General features: G+C 42.7%; 1 protein-coding gene across 1 annotated transcript; it reads right to left on the reverse strand.

The window, feature by feature from the left end:
- Positions 1–30: 30 nt before the first annotated feature.
- Positions 31–25,631, reverse strand: SEC61A2 (SEC61 translocon subunit alpha 2). Its single transcript, XM_064142653.1, has 12 exons — positions 25,527–25,631; positions 24,063–24,130; positions 20,128–20,193; positions 17,400–17,478; positions 15,307–15,438; positions 15,053–15,162; positions 14,307–14,460; positions 5,357–5,517; positions 4,113–4,310; positions 3,095–3,286; positions 2,868–2,944; positions 31–1,115 (listed from the first exon to the last, which is right to left on the reverse strand). The coding sequence occupies exons 1-12, from the start codon at positions 25,531–25,533 to the stop codon at positions 929–931; spliced, it is 1,431 nt and encodes a 476-aa protein (XP_063998723.1). The 5' UTR covers positions 25,534–25,631; the 3' UTR covers positions 31–928.
- Positions 25,632–26,795: the final 1,164 nt, after the last annotated feature.

Raw genomic sequence — 26,795 nt, forward strand, 5'->3', positions numbered from 1 at the left:
ATCTGGGGCAGGTAAGAGACAGGAAAGAGCTTAATTAAATAAGTTTATTGTCTAACGTTACAGTTACGTTGCCGCTGTAAAGTGCGACAGCATAAATAAATTTCCATCAGGAACTCCTCGTGCCTCCCTTTCCCCTCTATGAACACTGCTTCAGAAACCAGGCCTTGTTCTTTAGACTCACAAAAGCAAAGTGGACATGAAGTTTCAGTGGCACAGTTTTCACAAGTACATGTTTAAATAAAACTACTGGGCTGACTTCTTAGCATGACAGCATCTCCCAATGCTGTCCCACAAGAGGCCCAGGGCCCTGTGATGCAGTAAACCCACCACAAAATCAGCTCACAGATGAGATGGGTATCAGTCTCTGGTATAGTATTTGCTTGTCCACCCTCAGAGCTAAAAGAAAGGTGCCTGGGTGGAGACACCACAAAGGAATAAGGAGTGTTGAGTTCAATGGTGAGGAAATACAAGTTAAAAAGTATAAAAACTTAATGTAAAATACAGGCTACAACTGAATTTTGTCAGGAATACTGGCATGTGGCAAATCTGAACTCAGATTTTGATTTGTTTTTTCCCTCCCATTAAGGACAGGGAACTAAATTTGACATTTTAATGCTGTGTGTAAAAACATTTACTGTTACCCAACTGATACATTTTGCCATCTCACTGTAGTGTTTGAACAGCAAGGTAGATGAATTGGTTTCCAGCATTACAGGCAACACTAGATAATACTTAAACAAGATAATGTAAACTTGATTCTTAAGGCAGCTGGTACTAACGCTGCACACAGGCATTGCTCAATGCCCATTACAGTAATGGGACACATAGCACTTAAAAACAAGTAAAAAGAAAAGAGCAGTATTTGACTAAATGATGCATATTGTCAAAATATCTTCCCTTTGACATAAACCATGAAATATTTGGACATCTAGAAAAATAATGCACCTACTCCTCCAACTTCAGCCTGTTCTTTTACAAAGATTTCAAAATACTGATAAATAATAGTGACTGCCAGCAGAATACCAGTGCCTGACCCAATGGCTCCTAGAAAGTCAGCCAGCACTGAAAGGGCACCAATGCACAGACCACCAAATGCAGCTGCTGTAGGGATGTACCTGTACCAAAGACAAAAAAAACATAAGCATTAATTTTCAGCCAAGTGCTCTAACTGTACTTCTACTACTAAAGCAGCTAGAATATAGAGCGACAGATTCAGTGTTGCAAACACCACTCCACCTTTAGCTCTCATTATCTTCTGTATTGTGCTGGTTTGAGGCCAATTGGAATATTTTCCTGAGAGAAATCTTTAGCTGTGAGCAGAAAGAAAAATAGCAGTGATCTATATCACTCATTCTGATGAGAGAAGCAAGAAGTCAAAATATAAGACACTCTCTTCTCACACACCTCTCAGTTCTCAATTGTTCTCCTCTCTGGCAGTCTGCATGGTTGCATCTGCCTTAACTCTACAACCCCATCTAACCTTTTTCCTCAACCTCCTTGTTGTCTTTTTGACATCTCACCTCAGATCTCTACAGATTTATCATGTGAGATATATGGGGATTGATCTGGTTATTTCTGAGGGGATGGAAAGAGGGGAAGCAGGGAGGAGGTTTGGGTCAGGAGCCTCCTGGTAGTCTGTTTCAGGAGGGATTTTGTGTTTCTGTATTACCTTTAACTTGTATATAACTGTAAATATCTGTATATTGTATATATATGTTTGTAAATTGTGGTAAGCTGTAAATATAGCTTCCTTACCTTCCAGATGGCTGAGTCTAGTCTGGTGAATTTGTGGGGGGTGGGCGAGTAACTCCCAAACCATCACATGTATTTACAGAGTCATACAATTGCTTCGGTTGGAAAACACCTTTAAGATCATTTTGAGTCCAGTCGTTATTGAACTCAACCAAGGCTGGTGCTAAATCATGTCCCTTAGCACCACACCTCTGCATCTTTTAAGCACATCCAGAGATGGGGATTGAACCACCTCCCATGGGAAGCTATGCCAGCGTTTAATAAGCCTTTTAGTGAAGAAGTTTCTTCTAATGTCCAATCTAAACCTCCCCTGATGCAACTTAGCTATTTCCCCTCAATTATCACTTGTTAGTAGGTAAAAGAGACCAACACCAACCTCGCTACAATCTCCTTTCAGGTAGTTGTAGAGAACAATGAAGTCTACCCTCAACCTCCTTTTGTCCAGACTAAACCCCAGTTTCCTCAGCTGCTCTTCAGAAGACCTGTTCTCCAGACCCTTTCACCGGCATCACTGTCCTCCTCTGGATCAGTTCCAGAATCACAATGTCCTTCTTGTAGTGAAGACCTCAAAAACACAGTGCTCAAGGTATGGCCTCACCAGGAGCTAAAATAAATACTCTCCAAAAGGCAAGCTGTGTATTTGCAGACTGGCAAAGCTTTTCCATTCATGGTGTAACAATTTCACATATGCATGTGCTATGGAACCTCCACAGGACCAAGAGTAACTGCTTTGACTCAAACACATAGGTACAAAATTATCTGTCTACATAGCTCTGCAGGCTTTGCACACTGCATAAAATCCTGCTTTCACATGTCATCTTAGCTCAGTAATGGTAAACTGAACACATAAAAATCAAGGTTATCTTCCTTTTACAAACATGGAGGAGATTCACCCCAAATTCCTTCACTATGCCACTCAAACAAGAGACACTACAGGTTAATCTCTTGCCTACTGCTATAAACATCTGCAGAGCTGGGAAAGGCAAGCTGAGTGGGAAGAATCTTGATATTTGCAGCAAATAAAAGTCTTAGATTTGTCCAAAAACACCTGCTCCAGCTGACACTTCCCCAGCATCCCTAACCACCCCACTGGAAGCCAGCAGCTCCTTCCTTACCTGTTAAGCTCATGAACCATTGAAGTATCCCTGTGGCCTCTCATCACCATTTGCTGTTCTTTGAGTTGCTTGGCAACCTGCAAAAAAACCATGATTTTATGTAACTACTGTGGTGTTTCATAGTCACCTGTTGCTTAGGCAGTGTAGTCACTGGTCAGGTAGCAGCTAGTCAGTGCTGAATTAGAGGCAGACTGAAAACATTTAGGCATGTTTATCAGAACACCTACATCCTTCGCTGATGAGCCAGACACCTCAATCCAAGTCTTCGAGAAGAATGCACAAGATCCCAACATAAATATTATATAAACTATTACATGGACAGGGTCCTCAAATATTGCACCCATGGATTCTGGTGGGGACAAGTAGTAGCACAGACCACCAACAGGGTAAGAGCGAGCAGGACCACCACCACTGACATCCTATGAGAGAGGAAGAAAAAGGCAAATTAGGTATTTCTCACAGATCCCTCACAAGCCTGTCCTGTATTTACAGAGGAATTCCTCTTCAGTGTTTGAAACAGTTTCAACACACAAATGTTATGAAGTTAAGCATTCCAGTTTCCTGCTGGCAAAATATCAAAGGCCAATGGCATCTTGGCTTGTATCAGAAACACTGTGGCCAGCAGGGACAGGGAGGTAATGATCCCCCTGTACTCAGCACTGGTGAGGCCACACCTCAAGTATTATCTTCACATCTGGGCCCCTCACTATATGAAGGATACTGGGGTGCTGGAGCATCTCCAGAGAAGGGCAAAGAGGCTGATGAAGGGCCTGGAACACACAGCCTACAAGGAGCATCTGAGGGAGCTGAAGTTGTTCAGTCTGGAGAAGAGGAGGCTGTGGGGAAACCTCATTGCTCTCTACAACTACCTCAAAGGAGGCTGGAGGGAGGAGGGGCCCAGCCTCTTCTCCTTGATGAAAAGTGAAAGAACTAGAGGAAATGGTTACAAGCTGCACCAGGGAAAGTCCAGGCTGGATATCAGGAAATACCTCTTCACTGAAAAGTTTCTCAAACATTGGAATGGTCTGCCCAGGGCAGTGGTGGAGTCACCATCCCAGGGAGCATTCAAGCAGCATGTGTACCTGGCACTTAGGGGTATGTTTTAGTGTTGACCCTTTGGTGCTGGGTTGGAGGCTGGACTGAATGATCTTTGAGGTCTCTTCCAACCTGGTACATTCTGTCATTCACCACAAAGCAACACAGACAAATAATTCTGTGATGTTAGAAAAGCAGTGAAATACTTACTGCCCACTGTCCTAGTAAGTTCACCAAGAAGTTGCCACTAAACCGAACAGACAACATCTGGGAAATGACATAGAGGTTTGAAACTAAGGCAGACTGCAGGATGATTGGAATGTTGGAGGTATAGAAGAGCTTGATAGGATAGCTGCTGTACTGCCCACGGTATCGTGCAGACTTGATGGGTAAATCAACACGAAATCCCTACAGGAAAGAACACAAACGCACCAAGTTGTTTTCCAGGACAGAAGGTATTCCTGCTGCAGCTAAAACCTATTCCTGAGCATAAAGTTCTTGCTGGGTAAAGCAAGGAGTACGAGGTTGGAGACAATGGAATCCAAAAGCTTTTGCTGCAGTCTGGATTACAGATTTTAAGGGTTTATTGGTGTTACTGGTGGTTCTGTTATGTTCTTTTTACATAAATGTTAGTTTTCATCTGTGAAATGGTATTCCTCTAAAATTCACTTTATAGAATAGGGTTTGAGAAAAGCCTTTCATGGCTTTCAACATAACTAGCCAGTTAACAGCAGGCTGTTATGTAGCACACCCTGACTTCTGTTTTCTGAAGCAGGCTCTTATTTGAATAGAGCCAAGAAAAGCCACGTGGGTTTGAAAACCAGAGAATTCAGGGCTTTTTGCTAGCACTCAGAATACTCAACAGCTTTAAACAAAACACCACTACCCCCCCCCCACACACTTTAGCCACAAAAAAAACCCAAACGAAACAACCACCACATATGGATCTCTTTTAGTGTCCATTTCAGCAAATGAACAAATTGAAAAAGAAGTATCAGGGAAGTATGTCTAGAAAATTAGGGGAAAAACAGGAAGTTCTTTTCTAGAACAAATCTGTATCATGCACACCTCAAAGAAGCAAGGTTCTTTAGCTGTGTCCTAAGGTGTTCTGTTAAGTTAGCTATGAATATCAAGTGTATTATTTGGGTGATACAGCCACTGGAGAGCTATAATCCTTTTTTAGTAAAGGTACTCTCCTGATGTGTATGGCATGTAATGGAATGTGAGATTACATCACTGCCTGAGGGGCTGTCTGCAAAATGTAACAGCTGTACTGCCACAGAGGTATGTTACTGAAATACTAGCACGGGAATAAAAAGGGTTTCTTACTCAAAGCTAATATACTTTGGTTACTCTAACTTCTGTATTTCAATTCCCAGGGACTGCAGCATCTAAGGTCCCCACACTCCTATCTACACAGCTGCAGAGCTGCTGTGAGGAATTTCCCATTTTACCTGGAAATAAATGACTACAGCAAACACAAACACTGTAGCAATCAGATTCATGAGATTGGGCAAATTCTGCCGGTAAAATGCTTCCCGCAGAGCCCGGACTTTGTCGGTTCGTGTAGCCAGAAGATGAAACAATGCAATGACAGCACCCTCAAACTCTGTTCCTGCATGAGGAAAAAAAATGGAAAATAAATTTTAATCTGCAAACTTAAAACATCTGAAAAACGGCATCTTTCTTTTGGAAAGACAAGACACATATAAAACCAGGTAAACAGAGACATTAATCCTATTACAACTATATCACAGCACAAGAGGCTGTTTTATCTTACAGAATGTAGAATAAGCTACCAAACCATTATCTCTGGGCATAGAATAAACAACAACAAAACAACCTCCTGTTGTGGTAGGCCTAAATAGGCTTATACATGTCCTGGCTTGCCCAGACATGTTTTTCTGCTCTCCCTCCCTTCTGCCGTGGGGAGAAGCAACCACAGGAAAGAGGACAAAGAACCTGGAGCCACTGAGTCTAAGGACCTTGGCTTGTCCAGATATACTCCCCTACTCCTCCTCCTTCTGTGTTGAGGGAAGCAACACAGGAAAGGAAAACGAAAGCCCTGGCTTCACCTAATGTGCTAGTTTGAAGCAAGCTAGAATGTTTTGGTAACAGAACTAGATAACGGGCAGTGAAATGAAAAACAATTGTGTCTACTTCTCTCACAGTTACGCTGAGAACTCTGGGAAGAAGAAAGACTTTTTCTCCATTTTGTTTCTCACTCTTGCTTTTGCCTTGGACCTGGTCACATCTCATTAACCCTGCTCCTACTAACCTTGCTCCCTAACCTCTTGGCTGCACCTCTTTTCTTCCTGAGAACTGGGGTAAGGTTGAGAGGGCCGGGGGAGGTGTTGGGGTGGTTTAAAAGCCCCTCCTGGGGACTTAGGTTTCTGGGAGGGGAGTTGTGCTTTTATACTGTTTATCCTTTGTATATAACTGTATATAATTGTATATAACTGTATATATTGTAAATAGCTGCTTGTAAATTCTGCTAGCTGTAAATAAATTGCTTCATCTATATTCCCAGGGTCCGTCTGAGTTAGCTGGGGCAAATACAAAGTGTGGGGGGGGTGGGGTAACCCCCAAACCATCACATTTTTTATTGGCTTTCCCAACGTGGGGCTAGATATTTCAGTGAGTGGAAATCAGCTCTGGGAATTAAGATGAAGCTAATCAAGCAGCTATTGTACTTGGTGGGGATTGCTGTGTGGCCTGTTTTCTGGTTTTTTGTGTACAACTGGATCAAAGATCAAATTGGTTATTTCTTACTTCATGTAGTTTTTAAGAAGGCTAAAGTTAAGCTTTCAAACATGTTCTGGAGCTGGGGTGATTTTATTCTTGGTTATGCTGGTTTTAGTGTCACTGAGAATATTACTAGTGATATTACAAGAGTTTTTGTCAATAATGTTACAATCAATCGAGAGTCTGCTTTATCTACTGCTCTCATGAGGGTCATCCAGCCCCAAACTGAAATGCCAAATCCATGCAAGGATTTCTACTCGAAACAGAGCATGGCAGGGATGCTGGGCATTATACTGGCTCTTGTAGTTTTAAATTTCATATTAATTTTGGCATTATGTGTGAAAAATTCAAAACCAGCTTCTGCAAGAGCTAGGAAAATTTCTGTGTCTCAGAAGCAGTCTCTTTCACAGCAAAACAAGGGAACACAGTTGTCGGCTTCCCCCTTGCCAGCCTCTGCCCCTCCTTCTCCAAGTGCTGGGAACACAGCCAGTGTTCCTGCCAATAACGTAAACAATGATAAGGATAACCAAAACAAGCCACAGAGTTTAGCAGGAGCCTCAGGAGCACAGGCAGGTACCCAAAATCAGAATGTTCCTAGCAACAATCAAAACAAGTCAGGGTTGGCAGGCATCCCAGGAGGACAGGCAAATAATCCCACTAATGATAATAACGCTAATGCTGGTAACGCTAGCCCAGTCAGTCCAAATCCTAATAACACCAGCTCAGCCAATTCAAACCCCAAGCCAGCAGACCAGAACCAAAATCCTCCTGTTAAAAGCAAGGCAGATTTGAACTCAAATGCTCCAAGTCAGACCTCCAATAATTCAAATGCTCCAAGTCAGACTCCTAAAAATTCAAATCCTCCAGCAGACACATCCAAGTCTGTTGCTGCTCAGGCCCTTCTGGCACCTGCTAAGGCAAAAGCTAAGACAAAGAGTGGTTCGCAGGAGGATGTAAGAGATGGGACCTCTGGTGATCAGCAGCAAGAGGAGGAAGAGGAGGCAGTTAGTCTGCGAGACCTTGTAGATGTGCTGAGACAACAATACTCAAGTGAGAGGAGCGCTGTGAGGTTAGCTGCCAAGAGAGAGGATGGTTCCAATGAGTTTAGGAATGCTATGAGGAAGATTGTGTTAGGCCAGGCACCACCAGAACAACAGGAAGAAGAGGAGGAAGATGACATTCAAGGCTCCAAGGATCCACTCAGAGAGGTCAGGGAAGTTAGGAAGGAATACACAAGAGAATCAGGTGAGCCAATCCTAAGCTGGCTAGTGAGATGCCGTGGCATTGGTGCTAATGCTCTGCAGGTAGGAGACAAGTCTGCCAAGCAGCTGGGACCACTCACTAAGGAGAGTGGAGTGGACAAACACCTAGCAAGTCCTCTTGGTAGGGTTAGCTTATGGACACGCCTTCTGTTGGCTGTGGCTATGAGATATCCTTCCCGAGATGATTTGCCATGGGCTGCCAAGAAGTGGAACACCGTTGAGCAGGGAATTAAGCTTCTGAAGGAGTTTGCTGTGAAGGAAGTGCTTTATGGAGATCATGGCACTCATGAGCCTGACGATATTCCTTTGGGAACAGGTCTCATGAAGAAGCTTATTAAGCTTGCTCCTTCATCCTATGCTAACATCTTGGCCAGTAAATTCCTAGCAAGGAGTGATAATGGAAGATCTTTCACTGTTGGTGAATTCACTGATCAGCTCAGGCAGATTGAGGACAGCTTGTCACATTCTGGTCTAGTCTCTGCCATAAAAACTCTAGGTACAGAGATTAGAGATGGCATTAAGGAGAGCATGAAAGAACTGAAGGAGGATCTCAAAAACATTACCAATCTGGTAAAAGATACCATTCCTGCATCATCTGAATGGGTGAATGTTTCTGCCATCAGGAACAGACGCCCACCTCCTGCAAGGCAATTCCAGCCCAGGAGGAGACAAATTCCACCCAGACAGCAGCAATCACGTGCGTCACTGTGGATACTTCTGCGTGACACATATGGTGAGAACATGAACAAATGGGATGGTAAACCTACTTCAGCTCTTTCAAAGAGGGTCAGGGATCTGCAGAGTGGCAGAAACAGAGGCAATAATGCCAGGAAAGTAGCTGTCACTTCTTCAGCTCCCGAGAGCAACTGCAATTGTTCCAACAGTTGCAATTTCTCTCACAACAACACCAATCATTGTGTACACCCCACATGCCATGTTCAGCATTAGGGGTGCCCTGCCTCCAGCCAGGAGGAGGAAAGGGATAGTGGAGAGAACCGAATCTATTGGAATGTATTCATTAGGTGGCCTGGCAGTTCAAGAGTTCGGAAATACAGGGCTTTAGTTGACACAGGTGCTCAGTGTACTTTATTGCCATCTAATTGCAAAGGGACAGAGTCCATTTCTATCTTTGGAATCACTGGTGGATCTCAAGAGTTAACTAAGATACAGGCTGAGATCAGTTTAACTGGTAAAGAGTGGAAGACACATACTATTGTAACTGGTCCTGATGCGCCTTGCATTTTGGGAATTGACTTTTTGAGACAAGGTTGTTTCAAAGATCCTAAGGGTCATAAATGGGCTTTTGGAATAGCATCTGTAGAGATTGAGGATGATAAGTTGAAATTGTCTGTTAGACCAGAACTTTCTGATGAATCTGCAGTTGTGGGACATCATGACATAGAGGACCTGGAAGTGCCAATTGCAACTCAAACTGTTCATCACAGACAGTACAGAACTAACCGTGACTCTTTGTTGCCCATTCATCAGCTGATTCGTCAATTGGAGAGTCAGGCTGTCATCGAGAAAGCTCATTCACCTTTCAACAGTCCCATCTGGCCTGTGCGTAAACCTACGGGCGACTGGAGACTGACAGTTGACTTTCGTGCCCTCAACGAGGTGACGCCACCCATGAGTGCAGCTGTGCCGGACATGCTGGAACTCCAGTACGAGCTGGAATCGAAGGAGGCTAAATGGTATGCAACCATAGACATTGCTAATGCTTTCTTCTCTATTCCCATAGCAAAGGAGTGTAGGCCTCAGTTTGCATTCACCTGGAGAGGAATCCAGTACCAGTTCAATCGTTTGCCTCAGGGGTGGAAACACAGCTCAACCATCTGTCACTCAGTCATCCACAATGCACTGGAGAAAGGTAAAGCTCCAGAGCACATCCAGTACATCGACGACATCATTGTGTGGGGCCAAACTGCTAAGGAAGTCTTCGAGAAAGGTAACAAAATCATTGACATTCTGTTGCAAGCAGGTTTTGCCATTAAAAGAGACAAGGTCAAAGGACCTGCCAAAGAAATTCAGTTTCTGGGAGTGCGGTGGCAGGATGGTCGCCGTTACATTCCACAGGATGTGATCAACAAAGTCTCTACCATGGCAGTTCCCACCAGTAAGAAGGACACACTTTCTTTTCTTGGTGTGGTGGGATTTTGGAGACTACACATTCCTGGTTTCAGTCAGATTGTCAAACCTCTGCATGATGTGACTCGTAAGAGAAACAATTTCGAGTGGGGACCTGAACAACAAGCAGCCTTTGATCAAATTAAACGAGAAGTAGTCCATGCAGTGGGCCTGGGACCTGTGAGATCTGGTCCGGACATTAAAAACATTCTGTACACGGCTGCCAGTGACAATGGTCCAACTTGGAGTCTTTGGCAGAGAGCTCCAAATGAGACACGTGGTCGTCCTCTTGGTTTCTGGGGACGTTGTTACAGAGGTTCAGAGACAAATTACACTGCAACTGAAAAAGAGATACTAGCAGCCTATGAGGGAGTGAAAGCAGCTTCTGAAGTGATTGGAACTGAGTCACAATTGCTTTTAGCTCCTAGACTGCCAGTTCTTAACTGGATGTTCAAGGGCAAGGGTTCATCACCGCATCATGCCACAGATGCAACCTGGTCTAAATGGATGGCTTTGATAACCCAACGAGCACGAATGGGTAATCTTGATCGACCTGGTTTGGTGGAGGTGATCACCAACTGGCCGGAAGGCACAGACTGTTCCAAACCTCCAGAGGAGAAAATAACTCGTGCTGAGGAAGCTCCTCCCTATGGTGATCTCTCTGATCAGGAAAAGAACTATGCTTTGTTCACAGACGGTTCCTGTCGTCTTGTTGGGAACAAGCGAATATGGAAGTCAGCAGTCTGGAGTCCAACCAGGAGAGTTACCGAAACGAAAGATGGAGAAGGAGAATCCAGTCAGTTCGCTGAGGTAAAAGCTGTTCAACTTGCTCTTGATGTGGCTGAACGTGAGAATTGGCCTATCCTTTACCTCTACACCGACTCGTGGATGGTAGCCAATGCTCTATGGGGTTGGCTGAAGGACTGGAAGAAGAATGGTTGGCAGAGGAAAGGAAAGCCTATTTGGTGTGCTGATCTATGGCAGGACATTGATGCACGGCTGGAGAAAACTCCAGTGAAGGTGCGGCACGTAGATGCACACATGCCTAAGAGCAGAGCCAATGAGGAACATCACCACAACCAGAAGGCAGATCAAGCTGCTAAGATTGCTCAAGTTGATACCAACTCTGAACTTGACATTGACCTTGATTGGAAACACCGAGGTGAGCTGTTCTTAGCTCGGTGGGCCCATGACTCATCTGGACATCAAGGCAGAGATGGAACATACCGGTGGGCTCGTGATAGGTCAATTGACTTGTCCATGGACGCTATCACCCAAGTCATCTATGACTGTGACATTTGTGCTGCTATTAAGCAGGCTAAGCGAATCAAGCCCTTATGGTATGGTGAGAGATGGTCAAAGTACAAGTATGGTGAAGCCTGGCAGATTGACTACATCACTTTACCTCGATCTCGTTCTGGCAAGCAGTATGTGCTAACGATGGTAGAAGCCAGCACCGGATGGTTGGAAACCTATCCAGTTCCACATGCTACTGCACGTAACACCATTGTTGGTTTGGAGAGACAGATCTTGTGGAGACATGGAACTCCAGAGAGAATCGAGTCAGACAATGGTACTCATTTCAAGAACAATCTTGTGAAAAACTGGGCCAAAGAGCATGGTATTGAATGGATCTATCACATACCCTACTATGCACCAGCTTCAGGGAAGATTGAGCGCTACAACGGTTTGCTGAAAACCACCCTAAAAGCCATGGGGGGTGGAACTCTGAAAAACTGGGACAAACATTTAGCACAAGCTACTTGGTTGGTAAATAGTAGAGGTTCAGTAAATAGAGCAGGACCTGCACAATCAGATTTGGTCCAAACAGTAGACGGTGATAAAGTTCCTGTTGTACATGAGAAAAATCTGTTAGGGAAAACTGTTTGGGTATTTTCTCCTTCGGGCGAAGGGAAACCTGTCCGAGGGGTGGTTTCTGCTGAGGGTCCTGGTCATACATACTGGGTAATGCAGGAGAATGGTGAAATCCAGTGTATTCCACAGAGAAATCTAACCTTAGCTGAGAGAGTTTAAATTCAAGCTGTTAGGAGTTTTTCTGTTCTAGGTAACATCGGCGCCCAACACTGAGAGAATCTACGATAGAATCTACAGTACGTGAGCACGAACCCAACATCACCTGGGAGTCCCTGTTCTGAGCTTTTGAATCACCTACATCTGATTGAAGTGTGAACTGAACTTGTATATATTGTTTTAGTGTAAATATTGGTTTAGATTAGATTGGATAATTCTCAGCGATACTCTGAGCGAAGTAGACAGGGGTGGATTGTGCTAGTTTGAAGCAAGCTAGAATGTTTTGGTAACAGAACTAGATAACGGGCAGTGAAATGAAAAACAATTGTGTCTACTTCTCTCACAGTTACGCTGAGAACTCTGGGAAGAAGAAAGACTTTTTCTCCATTTTGTTTCTCACTCTTGCTTTTGCCTTGGACCTGGTCACATCTCATTAACCCTGCTCCTACTAACCTTGCTCCCTAACCTCTTGGCTGCACCTCTTTTCTTCCTGAGAACTGGGGTAAGGTTGAGAGGGCCGGGGGAGGTGTTGGGGTGGTTTAAAAGCCCCTCCTGGGGACTTAGGTTTCTGGGAGGGGAGTTGTGCTTTTATACTGTTTATCCTTTGTATATAACTGTATATAATTGTATATAACTGTATATATTGTAAATAGCTGCTTGTAAATTCTGCTAGCTGTAAATAAATTGCTTCATCTATATTCCCAGGGTCCGTCTGAGTTAGCTGGGGCAAATACAAAGTGTGGGGGGGGTGGGGTAACCCCCAAACCATCACACCTAATATGGCCAGGCTTGGAAAAGTGCCATTCTGATTGGCTAATCTGTGTCCAAAGCCCCATTAGTCTCAGGCTGGTATTGATAAAAAGGGATGAGCAGGTAGCACGGTGTGCTCTGCTGCCTCATTGCATCCTGAACAGCCTGGAAACTCCACTGCCTTGAGTTTACCAGGAACAGACTCTAAATGCCTGCATGCAATCAGCCTGCATAGCCAGCATGACATTGTGCCAACACTGCACATCGCATTGCATCCTGCCTGCCTCTCTGCAAGGCTTCTGCTGAATCAGAAATCAAGAGGAACCCGATCAGAGACTATGCTATAGATTCCCAGCTTCCTGAGAAAAGAGCCTGGGAAAATTCCAAAGCCTCTAACAGCTTTGAGACCACCAACAGCAACCCTTCCATATGCTTTGAGTACTGTCTGATACTATTTTGTGAATAAATACTTAAAGCCTCTTGTAACTCACTAATTGCCTTCTGCTGTAAGCAGAATGGATCTTCCTGCATCCATCTAGTGGATAAGCAGTACAATTAACCACAAGAACCTTCTTTTCCAGTATAATGTTTGTGTTTGCTAGTTACTGCTTAAAATGTTCTAGCTTTGCCTGTCCCCTGTGTGTATCCAAATTGAGCATTTCAAACCTTGTAAATAAGTTCTCTGGCAAGATTTAGCGGTAATAAAGAGTTTTCGTAGTTATTAACAACCTTTGCCTGGATATCAAAATTAGTATCAATTATTAATTTTGCATAATTCATAACACCTCCAAGCACATACACAAAGAAATATTCTTTTTCTTTATTTTCTGAGGGCAGAAAGGTGGCTGGAAGGAAGAAAAAGTAAACAAGGCAAAAATATAGCTTTAGAAAAGCAGTAATAAAATCCAACAGCCAGAACTGGTGAACATCAGGTGAAAATGAAAACAAACTGAAACTATACCTCAGGATTTCAAATGTATGCATTAAACTACATAACTTTTTGATGCCAACAGACTGCATCTTAACTTGGTAATTCTAGGGTGTCGAGACAAACAGATGTTGTCAAAGACTGGCTAAGGAATGAAGAGATGGAAGTTTCTGAAGAATCACACTAACAAAATCATCTGGAGGCACCAACTACAGCTATCGACAACAGCTGGATCACAAACAACTCCTCTGAAAACAGAACTTCTTATCTTCTCTACTTCTATAGACTCAATGATGCTAAGACAAAACTATTTTAGTTTGGAAATCCAAAAATCTTCAGTCAATGGGCTTCAAGTCCCGTTTTATCTACTACAATTCAAATCAATAACAGCAAAATTGTAGATTATTAACCTTCACGTCAGACAACATTTTCATTTCACTTGTAGATAACTGACTTAATGAGTTAGTCATGACATATTAAAACCATTTTTTAAAATTTGATAAACATCTAATGGTACACATCCACTGAACATGATCTAAATAACAGCAATCACTCACATACCTCTGCCAGTGTTGATGGTGGTGGGACTGAAAGCCTTCCAGACAATGGTTTCACAGATATTGGTAGCAATGAACAGAGAAATCCCAGACCCCAAGCCATAGCCTTTCTGTAGCAACTCATCTAACAGCAACACAATCAAACCAGCAACAAAGAGCTGTGGGGAAAGCAATAAAACTGAGCAGAAACAGAAAATGAATCAAGACAAGAATTATGTATTCATTCCCAGTTTCAGTATTTTTATTCTGATGGTGAGTGATCATTATGCTTTTCATCTAAACATCACTCATGCAGTATTCTTGCCCTTTCACGTACAAATGCCTGTGCCTCCCACCTGGCAATGATCTCTGTGACTTGTCAGCACTGATGAAAACAAGCATTACTCCGGAAGCACTTTTTTCAAGTGTTTATGTTTGTGTGTTTACTGCTTTGCTCTACAGGATGATGTCTCAATGCTTTAGTGAGAAGTCCTCTACAGTACTGCACAGCAACTACTGCTTGCAAAGTCCACTGATTCCTGTGTTTTGAAACAAAGAGCCATTCCCACCTGAAACGTTTCTGCTATTAACTAAGCCAAATTCCTTCTCCTTTATGGACTGTTTGGAATTTCTCATATAGACACAGACAAAGCATGGTGCTTTTACAGCATTAAAAATAAATAAAAGGCAATCAGACATAGGAAGATTTCTCCTCCTGGCTACACTGTATCTAACCAGTCTCAGTTACACACAAAATAGCTCATTACAAACCTGAATTATAATAAGAAGGCAAATTCCAGCACCCATTTCAGCAGGATCTCCATACATTCCAGTCATAACATATACAATGGCTTGCCCAATGGTAATAATCATCCCAAATACTAAAACAAAGAGAGAAAGCAAGTCCTTTTAAAAATTCTGCTGAAATCACATACCAAAAAGATCTCACATTTAGTATCATTTAGGCACGCTGCTTTCTCCAAAATGAAACTATGCTCGTTAATTTTAATTGGGACAGTGCTTACATTTCTGAGCTCCATTGAACAAGGCTCTGTCTTTTGGAGTATCTCCAACTTCAATGATCTTCGCTCCAGCTAGCAGCTGCATGATCAAACCAGATGTCACAATGGGTGAGATACCTAATTCCATCAAAGTACCTAAACAGGAAGAAAAACCAGCACAATTGCCATTCAAGCATCTCTCCTGAAGAACCACAGCCTGAGGATACTGGGTCTGTGTCTTACTTTTGCTAGGTTAGAATCGATTTTCTATTCAGGAAAGCTGCATTTTTTAGAGATTGCAGCACCCAGCTGGGTGAGAACAAACTTCATAAGACACTTTAGCTTTTGTCTGTGGCCAGCCATGGTATGTGAGTGCCTACAGTGATCAAGGTCTTTAACAGTTTGGGAGTTAGCTAAACGCAAAAGCCAGGAGAAAAAGCAGGGCAGCTGACCCAAGCCAGCCAACAGAAGTATTCCATACCACAAATGTCACACACTATAAATCAGAAGGTTTACTCAGGGTGGTCTCTATGCCTGATGACTGCTATCCCTGGGGGGGTCTCATCCATCATTCTGCTCCTGAGGCCAACTCTCCCATTCACCGTGACCATGACACTTTCTGTGAGACTGTGATGCTCACAGTATTTGGCATCCAGCAGTCACTGCTGGCATGGTGCATCTCACAACTGCTGAGTCTGTCTTTTGTGTACTTTCTATTAGTATTAATACTAGGGGGGCTAGCATTATTTTATGTTACTACATCTGTTTCCAATGTGTTGGAAGGTTTCTGACCTCAAACGTTTTTCATAATGCTTCAAATGTATTCCAGCACAGACATAATCAAAACAAAGCTAACTTGTTTACCTTATTATCTTTGTGGGTGTAACAAAATTTGCCATTCCTAAATAATTTCTACCTTCACATTAGAGGGTTCCACTGATTCTTTTACTTCCAGCCAATTTTCCAAGACACTGATGAGGTCAGTGTCCTCATTTAGTGTCATGCATGCCAGGTCACTCATCTTAAGTTTCAGCCTTCTAGCATTAGTTTAAGTCTTCTTGCACATTTGGTTGGGATTCACATGTCTACTCTAAAATAAGTCAGCCTGGCTTTGCTAAAACATAAGCTTAATCATCTCCAATCTATAAATCATCTCCAACCTATAAAATCATTCACCCATAATGTTTCCAAAACGTTATGAGGTATTAAGTACCTTGAACACATAAGGTATTTTCTAGTCAATGCTCTTATACTGCAAATACTGCTGTTTGTAAGAGATGGGACAGAAGATCCTCTGTCCCATATACGCATCAGAAAGAGACTGATCTACAATTTGAAACACAATCACCCCAAGAATTGAGAGCCAAGATTAATCTCATCTCCATGTCAAAGAAAACCCCACTCCTAGGATGAACACTGTCAGGTTGGAACTATTCCACCCTGTACTCCAACCTCCCTGCCATGAGCAGGGACACTTCATAACTAGACTCGGCTGCCCAAGGCCTCATCCAACCTGACCTTAAACACTCCAAGGGAGGAGGCATCCACAACCACCCAGGGTAGCCTATTCCAGAGTCCCACCACTTTTTTACTGAAGAACTTCTTCCCAACATCTAGTCTAAACCTACTCTCCCTCAGCTTCAAACCATTGCCCCTTGTCCTATTGCTAGACATCCTTACAAGAAGTCTCTCCCCAGCCTTCCCATAGGATCCCTTCAGGTATTGGAAGGCAGCTACAAGGTGCCCTTGCAGTCTTCTCTGCTCCAGGCTGAACAATCCCAGCTCCCTCAGCCTGTCTCCATAGCAAAGGTGTTCCAGCCTTTGGATCACCTTTGCTGCCCTCCTCTGGACTCGCCTCCAATATCTCTGTGTCCTCCTTATGATGGGGACAGCAGAACTGGGCACAGTATTCAAGGTGGGGTCTCAGAAGAGCAGTGTAAACAGGAACAATCACTCTCTACTGCTCAAGTCTCAGTCAGTTCCAATGACATGTGTTAAGAAGTTCACAAATTGTTACAACACCACATCTGCGTTTCACAAAACTCAGCAGCTGAGCATTTTTCACCTGGTCTGTTCACAGCACCACAAAACAGAGAGAAAGGAAATCATCTACCAACCTCGGTTTGACGCAAGAATGACTCGCATCCAATAGAAGGGATCTGCGGAATCCGAGGACATGATTCCAAACAAAGGTATCTGTCACCACACACAGCCAAGACACAGAGAAAGCTTGCATTAATCCAAACAGCTTAACATGAAATGAGTCAACTGTTTATTATAATTTATTCCAACTTTTTATTAAATTACAGCAGAGCATAACAATGACAAAGATAATGGCACCACTTATTTCAACCCTCCAACTGGGACATGACTCAGAGGACTAAACTGTGTAAACTAAGATCCTTCTTTGGCAAAAAGCAAGAAAGCCCTAGAAAGAAGAGTCAGTGCATATAAACCAGACTGCTGAAGATGTAAATGCCCAAAAGATGCAGTTCTGAAGTACTACAACCCCCAAAAAGAACAGAGAAGCCATAAAATAAATAGCTCAGCCATTTGAAATCATTAGTAGGACTGAGAAAATCATAGATGATAATCTAATAATTTCACCTAAATTATCTCAACAGGGTTTTGTTTATTTGTTTTTCTTAACAAAAACCTGTAGCAAGACATCTTTGAGAAGACAGAAGAAAGCAAGGGTTATGTTTTTTAAATAGTCCTAAACAGAGGTTTTTTTCAGTACAAACTAAAGATACAGCAATGTGCTAGTTTGAAGCCAGCTAGAATGTTTTGGTGAGAAGAACTAGATTACAGGCTGTGAAAGGAAAACTATGATGATGTCTACTTCCCTCACAGGCTTGCTGAGACCCATAAGAACAAGAAATAAAAACAAGATAACCACTTCCACTTCTGCTGGGGAACTGGCTGAGCTGTATCTCTCTCTAGCCTCTTTGACTAATCCACTTTGCTTCCTAACTCCCCTGGCCGAACCTCCATTCTTCCTTGGGACCGGGGTAAGGTTGAGAGGGGCAGGGGGAAGATGAAGGGGTGGTTGAGAGCCCCTCCTGGGGACTCAGGTTTCTGGGAGGGCTGCTGTGTTTCTGGATTACCGTTTACTTTGTATATTTCTGTCTATAACTGTATATACTGTAAATATCTGCTTGTATATTGTGCTAGCTGCAAATATAAGCTTCATTCATATTTCCAGAGCCAGCTGAGCCTAGTCTGGGTGATATCTATAGTGTGTGGGGGTGGGGAACACCAAAACCATCACAAGCAAGAATTACAATGTAAACGTCTTCCTCCAGCAAGTTTAAATACTCCAATTCTACAGCTGGCAATATGTTTTAAAATAGCCCATATGGAACCATCAAAGTTAGCCAAGTTTATACAAATCCTCCAATGTTCTATATGCCAATTCTACAGCTGGCAATATGGAACCATCAAAGTTAGCCAAGTTTATACAAATCCTCCAATGTTCTATATGCCATACTGAGGGATTTTGAGCTCTCTGAAACTCTTTTTAATCACAAAAACAGTAAACAAGGAATCCAGTCAATTTTACACACTTATCCCTAAAAACTTGAGTCTGAATCCACAGATTTCCTACTCAACTGCTACAGTCTTATGTATAGATTTAAAACCTTAATGGTGTATATATCCAGCACCTACAAAACACAGATATTCTTCTAGCTCTGGCATCATTCCTGTCTCCTTCTCCCAAAAAAACACAGGTAAATACAAGTGCTAGGTTTTACCTTTTAAACAGTCTCTCAGAGTTTTAAAGGAAGATTATTAAATTACTGCTCCAGAGCCTGGAATGGGTAAGTTAATAAATACAACACAAAAAGCTTACTTCTGAAGCTGTAGGGTTCATCTAAACTGTTCAAAGAGGTCTAGAAGCTCTAAATATATATATATGAAGTAACCCACAGCTTCTCATTTTCTGCAATATCTAAATACTCATTAAAAATGCCAACACTGACTCTTCACAACCCAGGTACAGGTTCTAAGTAATAAAGAACACGTAGATGTTTACAAAGACCTGTGTTTTGGAGGGCTTTTACCTAACATTTTTGCCATCCACAAAATACCCCAAATCTTGAATGTCAACTTAAACATATAAAAAAAAAAAAAAAAACAACATTTTTCTGCAATGTTCACAACCCATCAGCTTGGTCAACAGAACTCAGGTAAAAACAGTCATTTTATTTCACTTTTAAGCTTGTTATTGCTAAAATTTAAGCTTATCTATGACCAGAAGGTAAAGAATGCATAATAATGCTCAGTTTTAAACTACTCAATAAATAATTAGCTTGGACATTTACTCAGCAGCCAGCATCAGTGTTTGGCCAGGTGCACTGAGCTGGGATGCCCAGATTAAGTGGTAGGTGTCTCATTCCTGGAAACATTCAAGGTCAAGTTGGATAGAGGTCTGAGGAATGGGATCTAGTTGTGGATGGGCCTGCTCACTGCAGGGCAATTGGACTAGATCACCTTTAGAGGTCCCTTCTAACTCAAACCATTCTATGATTCTATAATGACGAGAAAAAAGATGATATATTTTAGACTACATAGAAATCATTAGTTTCTGAAAACACATGTAACCAATAAAGACTATTACAGAGAATCACAGTTCTTTAGCTGAACTTTAAGGACTTAACCATAAAAATACACATCTCAAACTGGTAGGTCAACATGAAACAAGAAATTCTCACACTTCTGGCATTGTACTTCAGATGCACAGAACACACATTATCAGAAATACAGTATCACAGTATCACCAAGGTTGGAAGAGACCTCACAGATCATCAAGTCCAACATCAACAGACAACATCAATGACCTACCTGGCAGCATACTAAGAAAATGAAGAGAGTGATGGCCGTCCATAGCACCTTCTCTCTGAACTGAATCTACAGAACAGATTATAGAGATTCACGTGTTCAGTTTATGTAGAACTTCCACTGCACTCTCACATTAGTACTAAATGCTACATCATTCAGAATGAAATGCAAAGATACCAAACCAGAAGGCATAATTTCTTATTAAAATTTATTTTTATGATGATTTCAGATTTTCAGAGAAAGAGACAGTCATGGGCTTCTGTGCAAAGAGATTATAGGTGATCTGGCAGATAGCATGGCACAGCATTCAATCAGTAGAATATATTTTCTATATAGTGTTCTAATACAGTGGGTATTTACAGAAAAGCTAAAACTATGGACACAGAAGAACAAATATGAAAGATTCTTGAAAAAAAATCCAAAACTTAGTCCTTGAGCCTTCAACAAATTTGAAGCACTGTTTGGTAAGGATGGCTGTTATTAAATTAAAGCACTATGAAGTTTTCAATAAGATTTCACTGCTGTAAAAAGAACTCATAAAAAGCAATGAAAAATACTTAAAATTGCTTGTTTTAAACAGTGTTAGAGGAAGCTCAAATTCACCATTATATAATCTTGACAAAAATGATAAAATAATTTTAAAAGACTCTTTAACTTCCAAAATATTTCTATCTATAGATATTACGTATCCCTTAGAAAAGAATGTCAGAACACTGATAATTTGATCTCAGGGTCATAAGATTGGAGGCAACTGAAACTAGTGCCAAGTGTAAAAACAGAAGAACCACAAGATTTAAGTTTGAACCAGAGGATTGATCAAAGCGTGAGGGAGAAAGAAATGCACTTGAAGAGTACACAGAGAGATAAGATGCAGTGTTATGTTCAAGTTGCCAACCCTCCTCCAAGGATCACAAACATTAGTACAAGTGCGTTCACTGTAGACAACAGTACAGCAGCTACTAAAACACGGCATGACCTAACTGTAAGATAGAGCAGAAACACTAGCTTTCTGCCTCCAACTACTGAATCTGTCTGTAGAGAGGTAACGAGGATTAGTACCTGATTTTATAGGTGCTGAATACCCACAAGCGAGACAGCAAAAAGCAGTGCAGCAGTACAGCTTCTCAAGCAAAAGAAAACCCAGAAGCAGTCTGTACCTTTGTATGTGAAAGTATGCACTTACTTAAAGGCAAAATAATCCCAGTAATTTTCTTACTGATATCAGCTCACTCTTTTAAAAAAAGAGGCCAGATGCTAAATACACTTACAGCACAAAGTTAAAGAAGAAAATTAACAACAGCAGCAAATAAATGCAAACAGTATCTTGTTAGACTTTATGCAGTGCTGACCCACTTTACCACGGGCTGTTTGAATTTATAAAATTCAGATTTTCAGCAGAGACTTTTAAAAAGAAAACTGCTTAACCAAATTTCTCTGCAGCACAACAGTTAACCTTGGCTTCTGAGGCTTCAGTCAAGCTCCACAACTGCCCTGGCTTGCTCTGTAACTAACCTGAATATCAGCATTAGAAAAATTCTGCGTTACCCAAATCACAGCTATTCACAAGGAAAGCAGTCTCTATGATTCAAAAAGACAAAAAAACAAAAGGAGGCATCCAAATTCATATGCCAGGAACAGCAAAATACAGATTGGTGCCAAAATATTCCAGCCACAAATGGTAGCAAGTACAGGGACAGTACATTTCATCATCTGATGAGATTCACTTGGACATTTTATTCCTTTGACATTTTTCTTAAAACCTGTGAAAATTAAGCAACTTAAGCATCATCTTCTTGGTGTTCTGAACAGTTTGTTCTACTTAGAAAAATCTGTGTGTATGAGGGAAATGTGAACTAACTACAAAAGCAGCAATTGCTTCTGTTAATAGAGTCAGCCAAAACACAAAAGCAACATTCCCTAGTGACAGAAAAAGCTCGTTGTCCTCATCAACAGTAATGGCAAAATGATTCAGTAAGAGCCCAATTGCATCAAAACTTCATTGTAACTTAACAATCAAGAGAGAAAATAGATTATTTGTTCTTCTTTATTTTGTTATCTTAATTTCATATCCTGGCCTTAACCAATCCACTAAGCCCATTACTAGTGATGTCTGTGAGTGACTGCTTGCAAGACAAAAATAAATAACAAAGAATTACAGTGATATAGAATGACCTAGGTCACTTAATAAAATATAGGCAATGAATGTAACTTTAAATGGTCAAAGGGCTCTTCAGTCTAGGAAATACCTTCACAGTTGTATTTTCACTTCACATTTGTGCAATGCTGGCAACTGGCAGCCATTGCTTAGACAGTGACCTAGATAGTAATAAAGACAAAGTGACCCAAATAAAGAGGATAGGCATCTCGGCACATCTCTGGGCATCCTTCATCTGCTGAGAGAGGACATGGGCAAATCAAGCCCCTCTTCCTCTCTGGCAAATAGAAAGAGAGGAGGAAAAAAAAACAACTAAAAAAAAAAAGGGGGGGGGGAAGAGAGAAAAATCACATCTATGAAGGAGCTTTACAGAAACATATCTGTAGATTTGTCCCAGCTTCTTCTTCTCATCCCACTTCATTAGACAAAATTAGGATGGATGTAGCAAACTAATCACAGATACACCATAAATCAGCACCAGAAGACTGCACTAAGGTTCACAAATGGGTACCTTCCACTCACATCTGGTTTATCCAAATCTTAGCATAAGGTCTGACTCTGCAGGTTCCAGCTCTGAAGATGCCTTTGTCTGATCTAATTATTTGTTTGGAAACCTGTCTCGAGGGGGAAAGATGCTGGAAAGCAACAAGTTAAAATGGAAGGAGTAAAAAGCCAGGATTACTCTCAATCTTTTCAGTACTCAACTCCAGAGGGCAATAATCAGCAGTTTTTATTGGATCCTCTCCACTCAATCCAGCAGGCTCAGCTACGGGTACTAGCACAATCATCTCTGCATCCAGTCCTAACCTTAAAGAACCTGTCATCAAGTAAAGAGGATTCTTGCAGACAGTGTCATGTTCCCAGCTACATATTCCCTTTTAACAATATAAGAATCAGTATTTAAGTCTTCAGGAATATCCATGTCAGTCATGACAATGAATATTAGGTAAGTTTCTTACTCTAATTAAAACCTTTATCACCTAAGTGCTACGTGGTTCCTTGAGTTCTGGGACTAAAAACCAGTGAGTGTTTGCTTTGGTTTGAGGGTTTTTTATTTGTTGTTTGGTTTGGGGTTTTTTTTGAGAAGGGAGGTCTTTTCCTATCTGTAGAAATTAACTAATTTTAAACTAGAAAATGTGCTGAGAAATTGGAGAAGCTTCTAGGACTAAGGGAATGGAGACATCAGCTGTAAATTAGCTCAGTCCATTGATTTCACAACAAAGAAAAGAGTCACGTCCAGTACGTGAACAGGGAGCAATTACCTGAACTATATTACAGATCACTTTCCTATTTCAAAGTCAACAATGGCTATTGGAGTGGAAAATACTTTGTGGGAAAGGAAGAACTAAATTTGTGTTCCTGAATTATAACACAAGTCTTTGCAAAGTAATACATAAGACATCTCAAAACACAGAGTTGTAACCAGTACTGAAAGCCAACACAAGTACCCAAAAAGACAGCAGTGGTATCCACAGAGAAAAAAACAAAACCCAAACTTGAAAAATCTTTTTAGGTGTCTCAAAATAGATTGAGTTACTTGAAGTTGAAACTAAATAAACTCAGTCTAGAGGTAAGACTTAAAAAAAAAAAATAGTTAGGACAATTACTAAGTGGATCAACTTCTCAGAAGCTGTTAAGAATTGATCAGCATGACAATATTTCACCATAACATGGATTCCCCCTCCTACTTGAGGGCACGTTGTATATCAGAGCATGGACTTGAATATCAAGATACTCTTTTAGCTGTGGCCCAACAGAACTGAGAGCACAATGTGGGACTCACCTTTCTTTCTGGTTTCTGGATTTCAGGTAACACTGCACAGAATGGCTTAATAACTTCTAAAAATTTAACTGCTCCAGAAAAAGACAGACACACACACACAAAAGAGAGAAAAAATACATTAATGAACCTTCATAAATTTCTAGGACTTCATACAACTTCAACTTCAAGGAGACAAAACAAAGTGCAAGTAACGGTTTTTGAGTGAAATGTCTGAAAATTAATGTCCTGTTCTTAAAAAAACCCCTGAAAACTAAGGAAAAACGAGAAAGAAAACTCTTGTTCTAATCAGACATGGCCCATTCTTTTTTTCCACAGCTGGAACCATTTTAGATGAGAAGTAGCACTGTATATATCACCAGAAGTGAACTAAATTGTATTCCATCTAAAAATAAATGACCTAGTATCAGTCTGTGCTAGTTAAACACAGAAGCAAAAGACAGTGACATCCAAAAGCATCCACACAGATGTGCTTTACAGAAGCAGTTAATCCAATCTACAAAATCCTACTTTAAATCACTGCAGCACTTATTCTGATTGGGACTTTGGAAACAATTCTCTTCACAGAACCAAAGAATGGTGGGGTTGGAAGCAGCTTCTGGAGATCATCTAGTCAAACACCCCTGCTAAAACTGGTTCGCCTAGAACAGGCTGCACAAGATCGTATCCATGAGAGTTGAGAATCTCTCCAAAGAAGGAGATTCCAAAACCTCTCTGAGCAGTCCGGTCCAGTGCTCCATCACGCCCAAGGTACAGAAGTTTTTTTCTCTTAGAAACCCAGAAAGGATCAACAGTTTGAGCTCTTTTTCTGGAACAATAAAAATTTTAAACAAAACAAAAACAAACAAACACCAAAAAAAAACACCCAAACCAATCAACCAAACAAAATCAGTGCATATATGTTTGGTGAGAACTATGTCCTGCAAGGCTTGTACGTGACTCCCAGCCTAAGAACATTTGGATAGCCACAGAAAACAACCATCAGTCTCTCTTCAACGAAAAAGCATCGCATGTCAAGTTAAGTAACATTCTGGCCGACATATCACGTTTACTTTTACACTTTGCTGAGACATCTTTCTCCCTCGTTAAACTGCAAGCCCCGAGACATCTTTCTCCCTTATTAACCCCAGTCCCTCAGGCGGCACACCAGAAGGTGCACCCTGTTCCACAGAAGGCGGCACGTCTCCCGTGTTAAAAAAACTAAGGCCAGAGGGGAAAAAAATAACCTAGCACAAAGAAGTGCCAAGCAGCGACTCGTCTCACCCTCTGCCCGGCTGCTCGGGAGGCTGGTGCCCCGCTGCCGGCGTCCCCCGGGCCCGTCTGGGGCGGGCGCGTCAGCCACGCCGCTACCTCAGCCTGCCGGGCCGGCGACCAGCCACATCCTCCCCCGACACAGGCAGCGACCCCACAGCCCGGGCCGGCTTCCCGGTCCGCCCCCGCCCATGGAACGATGCTGTCCGTACTCACTGCCCATGGCGGCGGCGGAGCCGACCACCTCCTCAGCCGCTGTCAGCGCCGCTGCCCTCCGCCGGCGGCTGGCGCCGTGACGTGAGGCGGCCCGCAGCGCCCCGCCCCCCGGCGCGCGGGCACATCTCCGGGCGCCTCTGCCTGCGCCGCGGGGCTGGCTCTGCGCGGGCGGCGGGGGAAAGCCGCAGCGCCGCCGCTGACGACGCACCGAGCGCCGCCCCGCCGGCTCCTCCGAGGCGAAGGCAACGGCGGCCGCGGCTCGGGTGGGAAACGATCGCCACTGCGGGGAGGATCAGGCTGTCGGTGAACAGCCACAGCTAGGAAGGACCCGCAGTAGGCTGTCCTCCCAGAATGCTCGGTGTGCCCGCGGTTCGGCGCGGCGCTGCCCTGCCGGCGTTCCGAGGCGCTCTTACTGCCCGTGCCATGGCTTTGGCCGAAAAGATCTTCTGAGATCATTACCAAACTCTATCGGGAAAAACAACAACAAAAAAGCGACCGTTTTAGCATTTTTACAGCTTCTGTGGCGGTTTCTGCATCTCAGCCCACACACTACAGTACACAAGTGCCATCACCCTTTCCAGTTGGCGTTTTTGGCTAACACACATAAAGCTTCGGTTCTGGTTGTTTTTAGGAGGGACATCGAGATGCTTGAGCGTGTCCAGAGAAGGGCGACGAGGCTGGTGAGAGGCCTTGAGCACAGCCCTACGAGGAGAGGCTGAGGGAGCTGGGATTGGTTAGCCTGGAGAAGAGGAGGCTCAGGGGTGACCTTATTGCTGTCTACAACTACCTGAGGGGTGGTTGTGGCCAGGAGGAGGTTGCTGTCTTCTCTCAGGTGGCCAGCACCAGAACGAGAGGACACAGCCTCAGGCTGCGCCAGGGGAAATTTAGGCTGGAGGTGAGGAGAAAGTTCTTCACTGAGAGAGTCATTGGACACTGGAATGGGCTGCCTGGGGAGGTGGTGGAGTCGCCATCCCTGGGGCAGTTCAAGGCAAGGTTGGACGTGGCACTTGGTGCCATGGTCTGGCCTTGAGCTCTGTGGTAAAGGGTTGGACTTGATGATCTGTGAGGTCTCTTCCAACCCTGATAATACTGTAACACTGTGGTAATGTCCCACGAAACTCTCCTGTCCAGGCACTAGGATTTGCTGTGCTACAGACTTGCACAACTTGTACATCACCTTACTTGTCTCCATCCTGAATGAAGTGCCCTGCACACACAGGAAACTTGCTCTCACATAATGTGCGTTTTGTCATTGCTGCTGCTGTTTTC

Source organism: Pogoniulus pusillus, chromosome 4 (assembly GCF_015220805.1).
Source record: "Pogoniulus pusillus isolate bPogPus1 chromosome 4, bPogPus1.pri, whole genome shotgun sequence".
In the NCBI taxonomy this organism is placed as follows: Eukaryota; Metazoa; Chordata; class Aves; order Piciformes; family Lybiidae; genus Pogoniulus; species Pogoniulus pusillus.